This window comes from Accipiter gentilis, chromosome 34, assembly GCF_929443795.1.
Source record: "Accipiter gentilis chromosome 34, bAccGen1.1, whole genome shotgun sequence".
NCBI lineage: Eukaryota > Metazoa > Chordata > Aves > Accipitriformes > Accipitridae > Astur > Astur gentilis.
The window spans coordinates 6,690,112-6,703,797 of NC_064913.1; the positions used below are offsets into that span (position 1 = coordinate 6,690,112).

Here is a 13,686-nt window from a genome sequence, read left to right on the forward strand (position 1 = left end):
CTGACAGATATTTTTAAAATTAAAAAAAAAACAAACAACCCCCAAAAACACCACACCAAAACCAAAAAACAGCTTAGGAATAGAAAACTTGTGGCAGTCATGCAAAGAGAAAATGTTAAAACTACAAGAAATACTAAAGAAATGCAGTTAATACAGATTTTAATAGCAACAAAAAAGTATCAAACATGATTATGTAGGCATTTAAAGAGGTACCTATGCTATTTTTTCAAGTTGCTCACTGGAATGAGCTCGTCATCTGCTGCCTTTTCCCATGGCTTGCTAGTGATCTGTGGAAGACTGGATGTTTACATGATGCTGGCTTCTCTGTGCTTCCTGCAGCTAAAATTACATTAAAAGAGGCTAAAAATGCATTAAATGCTCCCATAAAATTACTCTTCTGTGTAGACAATTGCAGTATTTGTGCAGAAGCATAACATGATTACAGATGGAGAAAGGCTAGTGAGAGGTGATGGTCTCCGTGGCAATAACTGTGTTTGTAAAGGACCTCCTCCAGCCTCTGCTGAAGCACTTGGATCAGAAACAATCCTAACACCTTCTTGTGCTTACTAAGCATGCTCTAGTCTCAACGCAAGTACCACCCCCACCCCCCACCCCCAAAAAAAAAACCCAAACCCCCAAAAAACCCCAATCAAACAAAAACAAAAATCCACTCAAAGGAACAATTAGAAGCATGGTATTGATTTAAAAGTACCTTCTAAAATAGATGTTTAGATATTCTGTCAATGAGGTGCATTTCTGAGGAATACAAGGGAATGCAAGTTCCCATGCTGCTACAACCAAAACTCTGCCTAGTGAATCTAGAGGTGAGGGCAGAGCCCTTAAATGTCAGGAGACAGGTGAGTACAAAAGTCTCCGAGACAGGGGACTAAAATGAGCTTTCAAACATACCCTGTTTCAGTCTTATTCAGAGCCAACATGAATCAACCAGGCTAATTTAAACCAAGTCTACCATGTAATAGAACAGTGACCGCGGAGAACGCTGGGCGGCTGGGTGAGCTGTGATCATGATAACACAAATCAATAAGCAATTGATTTCTTCCATTCTGAACAAGCTGCAAGTGATAGATCAACTTCACCATTAGCCTAGCCAATATGGACTTCCAAAACCGAATGGCAGGGGAACAGGAGCGTGTTTTGCTGTCACTGTGCTGTTTCAGGCTCAGTTAGAGCCGAGCACGAGCTATGCAGATTGCACGGCTGAAATCCATATTTCTGTGATCTGAATCTATGCTGGGATTTATAACAGTATGTGCAGACATGAAGGGGTAGTAAGTCCTTCCACAGCAGTGCGGTCCATGCTGTGAAAGGCTTCTTAGGTTATTCTAGCTATGAGTTGAAAATGGAAATTTTCTGATATTAGGATCTGTTCTTTTGAGCAAGGTCATAACATCATTATAGCCCTCCTGGGTCAGATAGAGGTCTCTAAGATACTGCTCCCCAACTACCCCCTTTGCAGCCTGAAGAGCCCTAATCTACTTAAGCTATTCCTTCTGCAGAAGCTGTGTCATATCTTTGATCATTCCTGCTGCTTTTCTTGGAATCTTTCCCAATTCTACCATATCCTTTTTGAGGTGGGGAGGACACCATAAGTTTTCAAGATACAGGCACATGTGCATTCTGACAGTGTTTTTGTACATGATACACACATTTAACATCATGAGCTATTTTGTGTTCTCTCTGAGCATTTCCTACCTTTGCATAACTGTGTTTGTTCTGTATGTTTCCTGACCAGTGGTGATCACTGAGCTGATGTTTTGTGGGGAACTATCTATTACAACCCCTGGCTCCTGTTCCTAACTTGTAATAATAATTTCAGTGTCTGTCACTTTATAGGTATGGCATCGTTGTTGCAGTTTCTAAGTTGTTGGGGGTTTTTTGTTTTGTTTTGTTTTATTAAAAGGAACAATAACTACATAATACTGCTTTTAATATATACAGCTCTGGTTCATTGTTTGGAACAACAAAGAATTCTGCATCCCCAAGGAAGTCTTCTGACACAAGCCCATGTGCCTCTTGATAAGGGAGGAAGGTGTAAATTCTGAACTATAGCTGAGTATCTGGCATAGAATTGTTTAGGTTGGAAAAGACCTTTAAGATCGTTGAGTCCAACCATCAACCCAACACCACCATGTCCACTAAAGCAAGATATCTTGTATTGTTCGTTTGAATGTTTTGTTTAACAGTAGGAGTTTGAGATGTAATCCTGTTACTTTTCTGCGGGGCTTTCAAAAGGTACAAAAAATGATTAAAATGTAACATCATGTCTTGTTTGCTTTCACAGCAAGAAAAACTGGGTGATATCTGCTTCTCCCTCCGTTATGTGCCTACTGCTGGCAAACTGACTGTCGTCATTTTAGAGGCAAAGAACCTGAAGAAGATGGATGTCGGTGGACTATCAGGTATGTGCACAAAAATCTGCTTGTAGATTTTTGCAGGCTTGTAAAGGCAGAAAATCAACTCATTTTCTACTGGAGGTCTCTTGGTTGAGAAGGTAAGGGCTCTTGTTCACTGTCAGAAAAATGCGGTTTGTGTTTTCTGAAAGTTAGGGCATGACTGAGTATATCAGAACTCATTCTAGCTTAAAAAAAGGAATTTTGTTACACATTGCATTCCACTCCAAGACAAGGTCTGAAGAGTTAAAGAGTCAGATGACAAGCTCTCTGTACTTTCCTTCTCTCCTGTTGCCTGGAGATAAATAAAGACTATTCAGGCAAGAGGAAAAAAATCTGACTACAACTCCTATTGTCTGTTTAATCTCACAAAACGTGATCATTTCCCTACAATGTTACTGATAATATGTAATAGAGGAACTCGCCACAGGTCACCATGCTGACTGCTGGTTGAGGAGCTAGGATAATTGTTTCTACATCTGAAGGGCTCGGGTGTGATTGCTTCCATGCACAGAGCTGGGAGTGCTCTGCGTTCGCATGTACACCGGCAATCCAAATGACAGTCTCGCACTTGTGGTAGTCACTGAGGTTGGTACCTCCACCGTGCTCAGTACCTACAAGTAGTCCTCGCAGCCTTTCCCCGTAGCGAGGCTCTACACACCGTGAGCGAGGTGATGGATGCCATCTCTAAGGGAGGCCGCAGCCGGCACGCGTGACGTCAGGCCTGGGTCTCTCCGGTAGGGCTGTGTCCCACAGACCTGGTGGAGCTCCAGGTAAGCTGCTGTTCTCTGCTGCGTCTGGAATTTGGACACGAATTCCCGTCTAAATTGCCAGTTAGCTGACACCAAATTAAATAACAACATGCTTTATAAGGAGAGGTCTTTCCAGGAGAATTTGATTTTATATACTTTCTGTTTAAAAGAGGCAGTTTCTACTGACCACTGAGAATGAGGATATTTCCAGCGCAGCTCTAGAACTGAAAACTTTTACAGCTGTCATTAACACACAGATGATGCAATTGCCAATTTTGAATTGGCAAGCAGCAATAAAAAGTGTTTTACTTTTATTTTCTTATAATCTTAGCACAAGGTAAGAATTATATCCAAAATACGCAGAGAAATGGGAAACTGATAAAAGCAAGCCTGAAGGTTTTATTTACCACTTCTGATGAACAATAACAGGAGGACCTTCACAAAGTGAGGGGAAACAAAGTCTCTTACCATTAACCAGTTATCTTTTTTTATTTTACTTGCTTCTAAAGTCTTCCGCTGCACAGCAACAGACATAATAAAAGACATCAAAATATTGTTGTCATTACCTCAATTCAAGTCTAAAATGGACACTGGATTAGGACACACCACTAATAGTTTCCCTAATGTTCATACTGAACAAATTGCAAATTAATGTTCTTAAGCACATTTACTTCCTAATTGTTTTCTAATGAAAGATTAGATTCTTATAATGAGGAAATGTGGGGGTTTTTGACTGAAGTGTATCTCTAAGAGCCAGAGCATCTATATTCTTTTCCAAGCTTTGCAAGAAATGTGATGGATAATAGGTACTCGGCTCATAAGAAAAGAAAGGGGCAGGGGAAGCACTAATGAACTGAAGACCTTCTACAAACTTCAGATGGAAAATATAATGCATTGTGTTGGAAATAACGACGAGGAAATGAATGGGCTTACTCTCCTCTGTGCTGAAGCACACAGAGGGACATTTAAATATATTTCTAGGGGACAACAGGTTTTGTTCTCCTTTTTTAGGGCATTGCCAAACTAGAAACATCATGTTCTCTCGGAGACAAACAAACCCAATGGGATACCATGGTTGTAGCTGGAATTCAAAAGTCACTGACAGTGATAAATGGCAGTTAGTACGGTATTCCTGAGGCAGTAATTATAGATGAAATAATGTTGGTTTAAAGTGGATCCAGTATCTTTCATTAGGGAATTTATCTTTTGAATAAATTATGCAGAAATAACTTTTGAAATCAAGCTGAGATTCTGTTGTCATTATTCACACTAAATAATACCTACTCTCCAAGTATTCACACTAAATAATACCTACTCTCAAAGTATAGTACTGCTAAGAGGTAATGAAGCTGACGGGATTTTATCTCGATTAGCAAATGCTTTCCCCGCTAGTTTTGTTATTTTGTCTAGATACTAAAATGGCTTATTGTTTTGCAAAACTGCAAGTTTTGCGTTGCAGTGGAGGTGGAAAAATGTTAACAATCAAACGTGATCTCAAACTGAATGTTACCTATATACCTCAACAGCACTTACTGTTACCAAGGGAAAGCCATTAGCAAGATGTGAAAATTATGTAGTTGACACGGGGAGGGGGGGGATTAATCATAGAAGTTTGTCAAAAATAGGCAAAAAGTATCTTGGTTTTGAGTTTAGTGTACGTCTTTTTGTTATTCTCTCCTATTTTGGAGAAGATGGTGGAAAAGCAGAAGACAGACATTTGGAAAGGGCTCTGCTTTCTCCTGCATCCAGCCTTTATGCCTCTCCGTGGAGTTTATCTGCCTTGCAGAAAGGAGGAGCGAGCCCTGGCTGCTGCAGGAGGTCTGACATAGTGCTGCCAAGCAGTCGCAGCACAGCGGCAGACGACCTTGCAGTTTCCTTCTGGCTGCTGCTCTCCACGTCGTGGCTATTACTGCTGCTAGTAAATATCTGCTATACCTTTGCACCTCAACGATGTGGAAAGCTTTAGAACGTTTATGTTGTCTTTAGTCCCGCTACAAAGAACCAGTCACTGTGGCTCAGTAGTCTTCTGAGCTTCTATTTAGAAATTTATTAAATCCATAATTGTGCTCAATTGGACTTAAATACACGCTTGATTTTTAACAAGTATATTTATTTATTTATGTTGTGCAGCTAGAGAGCCCAGTTACAAAAGTACCTCTCAAAAGCAAGAGATCAGTCAAAGTAGATTGAGAGTACTACCTTTCCTAGCTTTTCTACAGGGCTTGTAGTGGTGAAACCTTAATCCTGCTAGTCAGTGTATATACCCTATTTAAAGGTTACTACAGTTGCAAAACAAAAAAAACGAAAAAAAAAACCCAAAACAAAAAAAAGCCTTTATCTGCAGCATTTTGAACTTTTCCATAAATTTTATTAGCACTCAAAAGCCAAGCACGAATTACTTCGGAAACAGTCAATAAAAGACAACAGACTAATCATCAAATTCATTAGGCTCCTTGTAACAAAACCAGATCACCCATCTGAGCAATAAACTCCCAGGTCTTAAACTTAATTGCAACATCAGGCTGTGACTAAAGCAAACCTTGGCTCAAACACTGGAACTGTTCAGCCTGAGCTCATCAAGTCACCACAACAAGTGGAAATTATTACTTCTGGTGAGCAAGGGCCTCTGGCAAACAATTATGCATGTTTTAAAATGGCATTTTAATTATTTAAATGATATTCAAATGCATTTTTAATGAATCTGACATCTGGCAGGTGATATGTAGGAATGTAAGCTATAAAGAGATTATTTTTATTTGTCTGAATTTGGTAAACTCGAGTTACATGGTTTTATAGGTATCCTTCACCCAAAATGTCTATGAGACTTAGAAGCTTAGGTCTTACAGCAAATCAAGGGAACTTAGACTCCCAAGTCACTGTGGTGTTTGGGGTTTTTTAATTTCATTTAGATGATTTGCAAAATTGGAAGATTTCAGAACTAATTTGCAGTTTAATCTCTCCAAACAGGCCTTAGAGACGTAGCCTGACTAATTCCTCGATAAGCGCACAATGCAGCTCAGCTATGCCGGTCGGTTCACAAGGGTTGTCTATGAATTATGATACTTCATTCAGGTTTATGATTACGTCTGCTCCAGAAAGAGGGCAGGAATTATCTGCAGCTCCCCTATGAGATATTCATTTAAATCAAACTGGTAGTGATTTCATATACAGATTTAAATGAGTATGAAACTTCATCTAAATTAATTTTAATCTTGTTTTCAATTTGTAGTTTTTACTTATTTTCTAAAGAAAAATGGTGGTTTAACCCTCAGCACATCTGACTAGCAGCTAAATATGGTCTGTGTAATAAATACAGTGCTTTTTATTACATAGGAAAATTCCCAATATTAACACACATTAATGCAGGCAGTTCTATAGATTTCCATGTGTTTAGTCATACTTTCCGTTTGTATTCATTTTTGTTCCTAACATGAAATAAAAGCTTTCATTTCAACTTTGAACAGCTTTCCCTGCTTTGACCAAGCCAATCATTGAAATCAATTATCTTCTTATATTATTATATAATAATATATATTATTATAAATACCACCTCCGCTGCAATGCAAAAATTACATTGAAAAGATTTTGCCTCTGAACCTTCAGAAGGAGCTGGGGCTGGCACCTGGACAGGCTGCTGGGCCCTTTGGCTTAAATGCCTTTTTTTGTTTTGTTTTGTATCAAGAAGTCATCTCTTAGTAGCTGACAATAAGTGTAAGCCTTAACATAGCTTATCATCTTTTCAGGATTAATTTCAGTATGGTCTTTGCCTTCTAAAAATCTTTGAAAGCTAAAATGTGGTTTTGTTCTCCGTGTATTATTTTAGTGGGCTTAGCTTTTAGTGAATGTAATTACCAGGAATGTATCCTAGTAGCAAGCAGTATACCCTCCCCGTATCTCCTCAGCACTGCTGCCTCTCACCACTCCCCCCCTTATCAGACTGAGAGTTCCAGTGGGGAGGAGACGCCCTAGCTGGCATGGGCTCAGGTATTGCCTTAGGAACTGTTGCCAAGTAGCAAATACTATAGCAGACCCTAAACTGTACCTATTTGTGCCAAATTAATGGCTAGGAAGAACTGCAAGGAGAGGATTGTCACTGGATCCGTGTGCTCTTCCTTCTGCAGAAAGCTGCAGATACAGCCATGAAGAGAAAGCGGCCCATAAGCCAGTCCATTATGTCTGAAAGCTAATCTCAATATTTATGAGTTATAAATAGAAAATACACAGCACCTCTTTGTATCTGCCAAGCAAATACTATAAATCAGAACCATCTCTGGGGACCAAATGGTACTATGGTAGAAACAAAGCTAGTTTTCTACAATTAGACTTTTATTTTAAATACTGCATTCAAATTCAAAAAGCTTGGTTGGATGTCTCAGAAAAGAATTGAAAAATTAAAAATTGTTTAGAGACCGGCTCTTTGAAGACAGTGAATGCTCATGAATTATGCAGTCAGAGCATTCACTTTAATAACTTCATTAAAACATAAGAAACCTTAAAAGCTAGCTAACATGAATGCAATATTATGGGAAGAGAAATACACCATTAGTGCCATGGCCTTGCTATAAGCCATATTGTAAGCATAACTCAGTGAATATTAAGGGAAAAGAAAACAGCCTTATTAAAAGACAAAAGTAAAAATAAACAACAACCACCACCACCACAACAGTTGCATTTGCAACTAGCGTAATCCTAAAGAATCCAACAGAGATCAGTAGCAACAAATATTTTAAGATCTCTACTTACTGTGAGGATTTCTATAACATCTAATATCTCAGTATCTCTACTGTAATACACTGGGAGAACTTCCAACAGTAGATGGCTGCAGCAATATATCTCTAACTCTTGCAAAGCAGCCTCACGGCATCACAGTAAATTCGCTGTAGGCTCCTACAGTGGTGATGGAATTGGTCACCAAATCTCCATCATGCTAACATCCTTTTTTTCCTGCCTGAAAGAACGTTCCTGTTGGTGACATCTTCCCAAAGATTGGGCAGTAGGGTGGGGGGTTTTGTCTGAAATGCTCCTCTTTCAATGGGTAAATAAGGTCTTAGGGAGTTGTTTCTTCTAATCCCAGCTCAAGCCTTCCACAACAATCCACCTTCTTCCTCAAGTTAAAAACTGAAGAAGGGAATTCCAACATCAAAATATACTCCAAATTACAATGTATTCATTGTAGAATCCACGTTAAAGGATACATAGAGTCTCGTATTCCAGACCATTTTGGAGAGTCTTATGAGGAAGCTGTCAGGTAATTGTCCATTTTGGAGTGAGTACACAACTTCCACGGAATCATATGCTGCAGGGTATTACACGCAATAATATATTGTATAAGATGAACCATCAAATGTGGTGATTCCTACAAAGAAGCGGAGTCAAATTGTTCTGCTCTTCTTTCTCCTTCTATGCTTAAAATAAGGCAACAGAGATTGTGCCTGCTGATCACCAGTGAAGTTGTACAAAACCTGTAGGAATTGCTCTCAAAACCTTTAGGACAAACACTGGAAAAAGCTCCTGGGCTCGGGAGGTGTTTGAACAGCTTCTTGATTTGAGAAAGGAAAGAAAGCTTATTGTACGTGTACATTTCCTTAATCATACACGCTGACCAAAGGTACAGGAGGTCAGCACCCAGCTGTGTGGACTCTGCCAGCCGACAGCCATAGTTTTCTGGCATTGCTGTTGATTCCTCCCCACCCTCCCTTCCCCAAAACAGAGCTGGAAGACTTCTTATTCTTTGATTTGAATCGCCGCATCTACATAATGCATTTTGTGGTGTTTGCACGCGTGCTTCCTTCTGATTCGATTACAGTCTGGTTTTATTTGGTTATTCAGTCCCAAAGCAAGTGTGAAGATGTGCGGTGGTGTGGTTTAACCCCAGCCGGCAGCTCAGCCCCACACAGCTGCTCGTTCGTTCCCCCTGGGTGGGATGGGGAGAGAATCGGAAGGGTGAAAGTGAGAAAACTCGTGGGGTGAGATAAAGACTGTTTAATGGGTAAAGCAAAACCTGCTCACGCAAGCAAAGCAAAATGAGGAATTCATTCCCCACCTCCCACGGGCAGGCGGGTGTTCAGCCATCTCCAGGACAGCAGGGCTCCAGCACGCCTAACGGTGAGTTGGGAAGACAAACGCCATCACTCCCAACGTCCTCCCCATCCTTCTTCTTCCCCCAGCTTTATGTGCTGAGCATGACGTCCTATGGGCTGGAATGTTCCTTGGGTCAGTCGGGGTCAGCCGTCCCAGCTCTGTCCCCTCCCAAATCCTTGTGCTCCCCCCCAGCCTGCTCGCTGGTGGGGTGGGGGGAGAAGCAGAAAAGGCCTTGGCTCTGTGCGAGCACTGCCCAGCAGTAGCTAAAACATCCCTGTGTTATCAACGCTGTTTTCAGCACAAATCCAAAACACAGCCCCATACTAGCTGCTGTGAAGAAAATGATCCCAGCTAAAATCAGCACAATGTGTTAATTACTCATATGAAAATGAGATGGTTAATACTTTAGGTTTTCAAGCTCTACCAGAATTTCATAGCAATGTGAGTGGCTGTAAAATGGATGTGGAAATACTGTAGATAGATTCTGGAGTCCTTAGGGAAATTAGTCAGTTCTCTTACAAGTAAGTTTAATTTATTTTTTTACTCTCTGAAAACTGCAGCCTATGTCTTTCCTTTTAATGGGTTTGAAGAAAAAAATTAAAAGATGAACTCAAAAAGAAAATGTCTTTTTTCATCTCTATAAATACAGTTTAGATCAGTGCTTAAATGGTCACAAAAAGTGAGGAAAGTATAATTGAGGGTATTTCCTTTACAGGACTGTGTAAAGTCATACAGGTTTTTAAGATAGCATGGGGAGCATTTTATTAGCACCGTTACACAGTTGAAGTTTGATAACGTTTATAGGACTTTCAGATAGAAACAGCTTTAAATTCAAGTTTATATGTTAGTTTAAATCCCACATGCCTTTTTTGTTTGTTTAATCCCATGTGGGCAAGAAAGATGATTAGTTTCTGCTAGATCCTTATGTGGTTACTTCTTACAGGCCTCCTGACTGTTTCCAACATGTAACTCCTTTGTGTGCACATCTCAATGGAAAGAAACATTTCACAAATTAGACCCTTGGTCCTGATCTTGAATTATCCCTGAAGGGGACCGGGGTTGTGTGCTGAGAAGGGAACTGCACGTCTCCTCTAGTACACCGTGCTGAAAATACGTCTGTGACAACAGAGAAAGTATATACTTCAGTGGAAGGAAAGAGATAGGAAAACAGGTGCTTCTAGTTCTTTGTCAGTATCACTACTTTACGTATAGTCTTTATGGGTGGTAGTTGTTCAAGTCTGTTCACACATTTGGCCAGTGAAGCTCTCCGCTGGCAGCTACAAGGTGCTTGCTTATCATTCAACAAAAATGGAAAGGAAGTTTTCCCATTGCCAATTCCAAAACTTATTTTCCAAAACCTTTCTAACTGAAGGTGGAAATCAAGTCCTGCCCTTTCTAATATTGATGCAGTTCCCCAGAAAGGTCCCATTACCCTTCTCGAGGTAACAGAAGAGAAATATAATCTTGTTGCTGATTGAGACTGAGGTGCCAACATTCAGTTATTCTCAGGGTGCCTTTTGTGTGTCTCAGGAGAGTGATATGAGTCTCAGTGGGATTCTTTTTCCAACTATTTTATCCCTCACTTTACTTCCATGGTGCTGTGGGTGAGGTAGAAAAGCCAGCATTTGGGCCCTGTTTCTTCCCACCAGCACAGGCCACCCTGCCTTAGAGCCACCTTGTTCTAGTTGAGTGAGTCACGGGGGTTTGATTAACTGCAGATTACCTGCCAACAAGGTGGAAAAGTGAAGCCCAGAAATGCCACTTTTCCCTTGTAAAGAAGTTCCTGTGTGGTGGAGGTGAGAATTTATCTGCCTTTAATTCCTAACTCCTGTTTCTTGTGCTTTTATTGGCTGTGAAAGTCAACGCTGCAGTTGTCCTGTCTTCATGAGGGTCTTCTGTATCATCATTAAGGTGTCTCTACATCTTCTTTGTAATAAACTGAATAACTGAGCTCTTCAGGCATAGCTTTCTGTGAAACTTTCAGATATGTTGAAGGGGAAGACAAGTCCGGGTATGAATGAAGTACCTACACAAGCAACACCTTTATTTAGATGTTTAGTTTATCTAGGACACCTAAGGTGCTAGGCAATTGTTTTACAAAGCTAAAGATAAGAGAGCAATCTGGTCTTTTTTTTTTTTTTTTTTTTTCTCCCTTAGCAGTATGATTGGTTTTAAACTAAAAACTGTGGGTTTTTTTCCTCCATTATACTAGTCTTGTTGATAAGATGGTGCCAGATGTGTTTCTCTCAACTGATGCATCTATCACCAACATAATGCAATAGTAAAATAGGTAATATGGAGGGAGCATCTCCTGACATTTTATGGTAGTTAGTGCAGTGACTCTAGTCCATAGAAATTAAGTTTTTCTTCCTCTTGTGTTTATTAAGCTATCTTTTTTCTGTCTTGTTGATGAATATGCTATTGCTCATTCCCCAGGAGTTCCTTTTGTTTCTGCTGAGCTGTCTTCAAGTTTACAAATAGCAACATTTTTTACTCTCTTTAAATCAAAGTAATTTATGTGTAGGGCTTTCTTGCTGCATCCCATCACGTTAGATATTAATGTAATAATTATTGAATGGTAAAATATATAACTCTCATTAAGGAAAGACACAAATAAATCACAGATCACATAGCATCTGTCCAGTATGCATGCCACCAGACATAAACTTCTTTATTTGACTGCAAAATTCAAATGTTATGTAACACAGTTGACCAATGTGCAATGGGTAACATTTAGAGGTTTTCTTGCAAAACATGCCTAAAAGGAAATCTGTCATAAAGCATCCCGCCCACTGCAAAGCTCAGCTGTTTTCTACTTTTTTTGTGAAGGCAGAAAGGAGGATTTGTAAGCTCTGTATTGTGAGCTTTGTCACAACATAATAATCTCTCTCAGATTTGAGTTTGTTGAAAACAAAGTAAAGATACAATTATACGTTATAAAACTGTGCAATAGTAGGCAGAACCAAATTTTAATTCCTGTCCTGTAAGTAATGACACATCAGGATTTCGGGATCTAAATGTAATCTCTGCAGCTCAGCAGCATCTCTGTAGGGATTGCTTCAGGTCAGAGAAGTAAAGGGTTCTGTTTAATCTCAGCTATCAAGCCCAATTCATGGGACCTCGTTTTCTTCAGATTGCCAGTGGTGTCACAGAACATTTTACATATACAGGTCTGCAGGTTAAATCCACCTTTCCAGTGAGAAGAATATGATAATGCCCTGATTGAGCCCTAGTGAGAAAGCATCTTAAAATCTGTCTGAGCCTCCCCGGAAATCTTTGCAGTACTGCTGGCTCCAGGGCCGGTCTCATTACAACATTGTTGTGAGGGGATGCGTTCCTGCAGCAAGTTCCAGGAAGCTGAGTTGAAGTACTCAGCTATATTGGTTTCTTCCCATCAGCAAACCATCACATGCTTGTCAGCATTTGAGGGGTGCTAAAAGTAGTGATTTTGAAAGCAGGCAACATAACGGGTTTTTTAAGTTCAGGAGCCCTGGCTATGTGGGACGTGAAGAAATGCTTATGTAAGGATGTGACAGCATCAGCAAGTCTTGTGCTGCAAATTGTTTCAGCTGGTTGGCAGCTAAGTTAATCTAGTCTGCTCCCTCATGGATAAAAAAATAGAGGGGGGAATGTTTAATTAAAAAGAAGTGCATGCTACTTTACAAATAAGGTATTTGGGATCTGAATCTGGAAAGTTGTGGGAGCAAAGGTGTTTCTGGGAGAGGTTTCTGCTGTTGTCATTCAAAGTCACTTTCACTGGGGCTAAGCAAGCTTAAAGGGTATCGGACCAAACTCCTTCGTGGATGGTGGAAGTCAGGGACTGGCTTAGCCATTCCTGGAGACGATCCAGCACTCCCCATTGCTGAGGAATGTCTACTTCAGGAAGTTACTGTCTGTCTTGTGGTCCGGAAACCAGCACTTGACAAGAACAACCTTTCCATCTGCTGCTCTGCTCCGTCTTTGTGTCTGGTAGTCCCTATGGGAGAGCAAGGGAGTGACTTCCTAAATTGATTGAGTTCTTTGACCTGGATTAGTCAAGGAATAGACCTAAGTATGAGACAGATGCTGCTTTTGTCTAATCTGGGCGTGGATTGCATCTTTTTGATCAAGGTTTGAAAATGGAGTAGTATAAGAGAATCCACACCAAGGCACAGACAATCGTTTGTTCGTAAATGAAATTATTCACATCTTCCATATACACCAATGCACACTTTCCTTTGTGTAACTAATATGTCTACGATATTACGAAATATCAATTGCTGTAGTGTCTAGGTATTATGGTCCTCAGCTTCAGGTTCCATGAGGTAGCAGGGGATATAGACCTGATAGCTTTTCAGCCGTTAGGTAGGTTTTGCACTGATGAAATGTTCCATTGCATTAAGAATTGGCAAAAGCCCAAGGCCAACAGTAGTCCTCCGATAGTTTAAAATATAGTCTGTGAG

The 13,686-nt window shown here is 40.2% G+C and overlaps 1 protein-coding gene across 1 annotated transcript in view; it reads left to right on the forward strand.

Annotated features, from left to right (window-relative positions):
* The window catches only part of SYT1 (synaptotagmin 1), a 353,854-nt gene that overhangs the window by 296,180 nt on the left and 43,988 nt on the right, over window positions 1-13,686 (forward strand). The window contains 1 exon segment of the mRNA XM_049792446.1: window positions 2,303-2,420. Within this exon segment, the coding sequence (XP_049648403.1) occupies window positions 2,303-2,420 (118 nt within the window).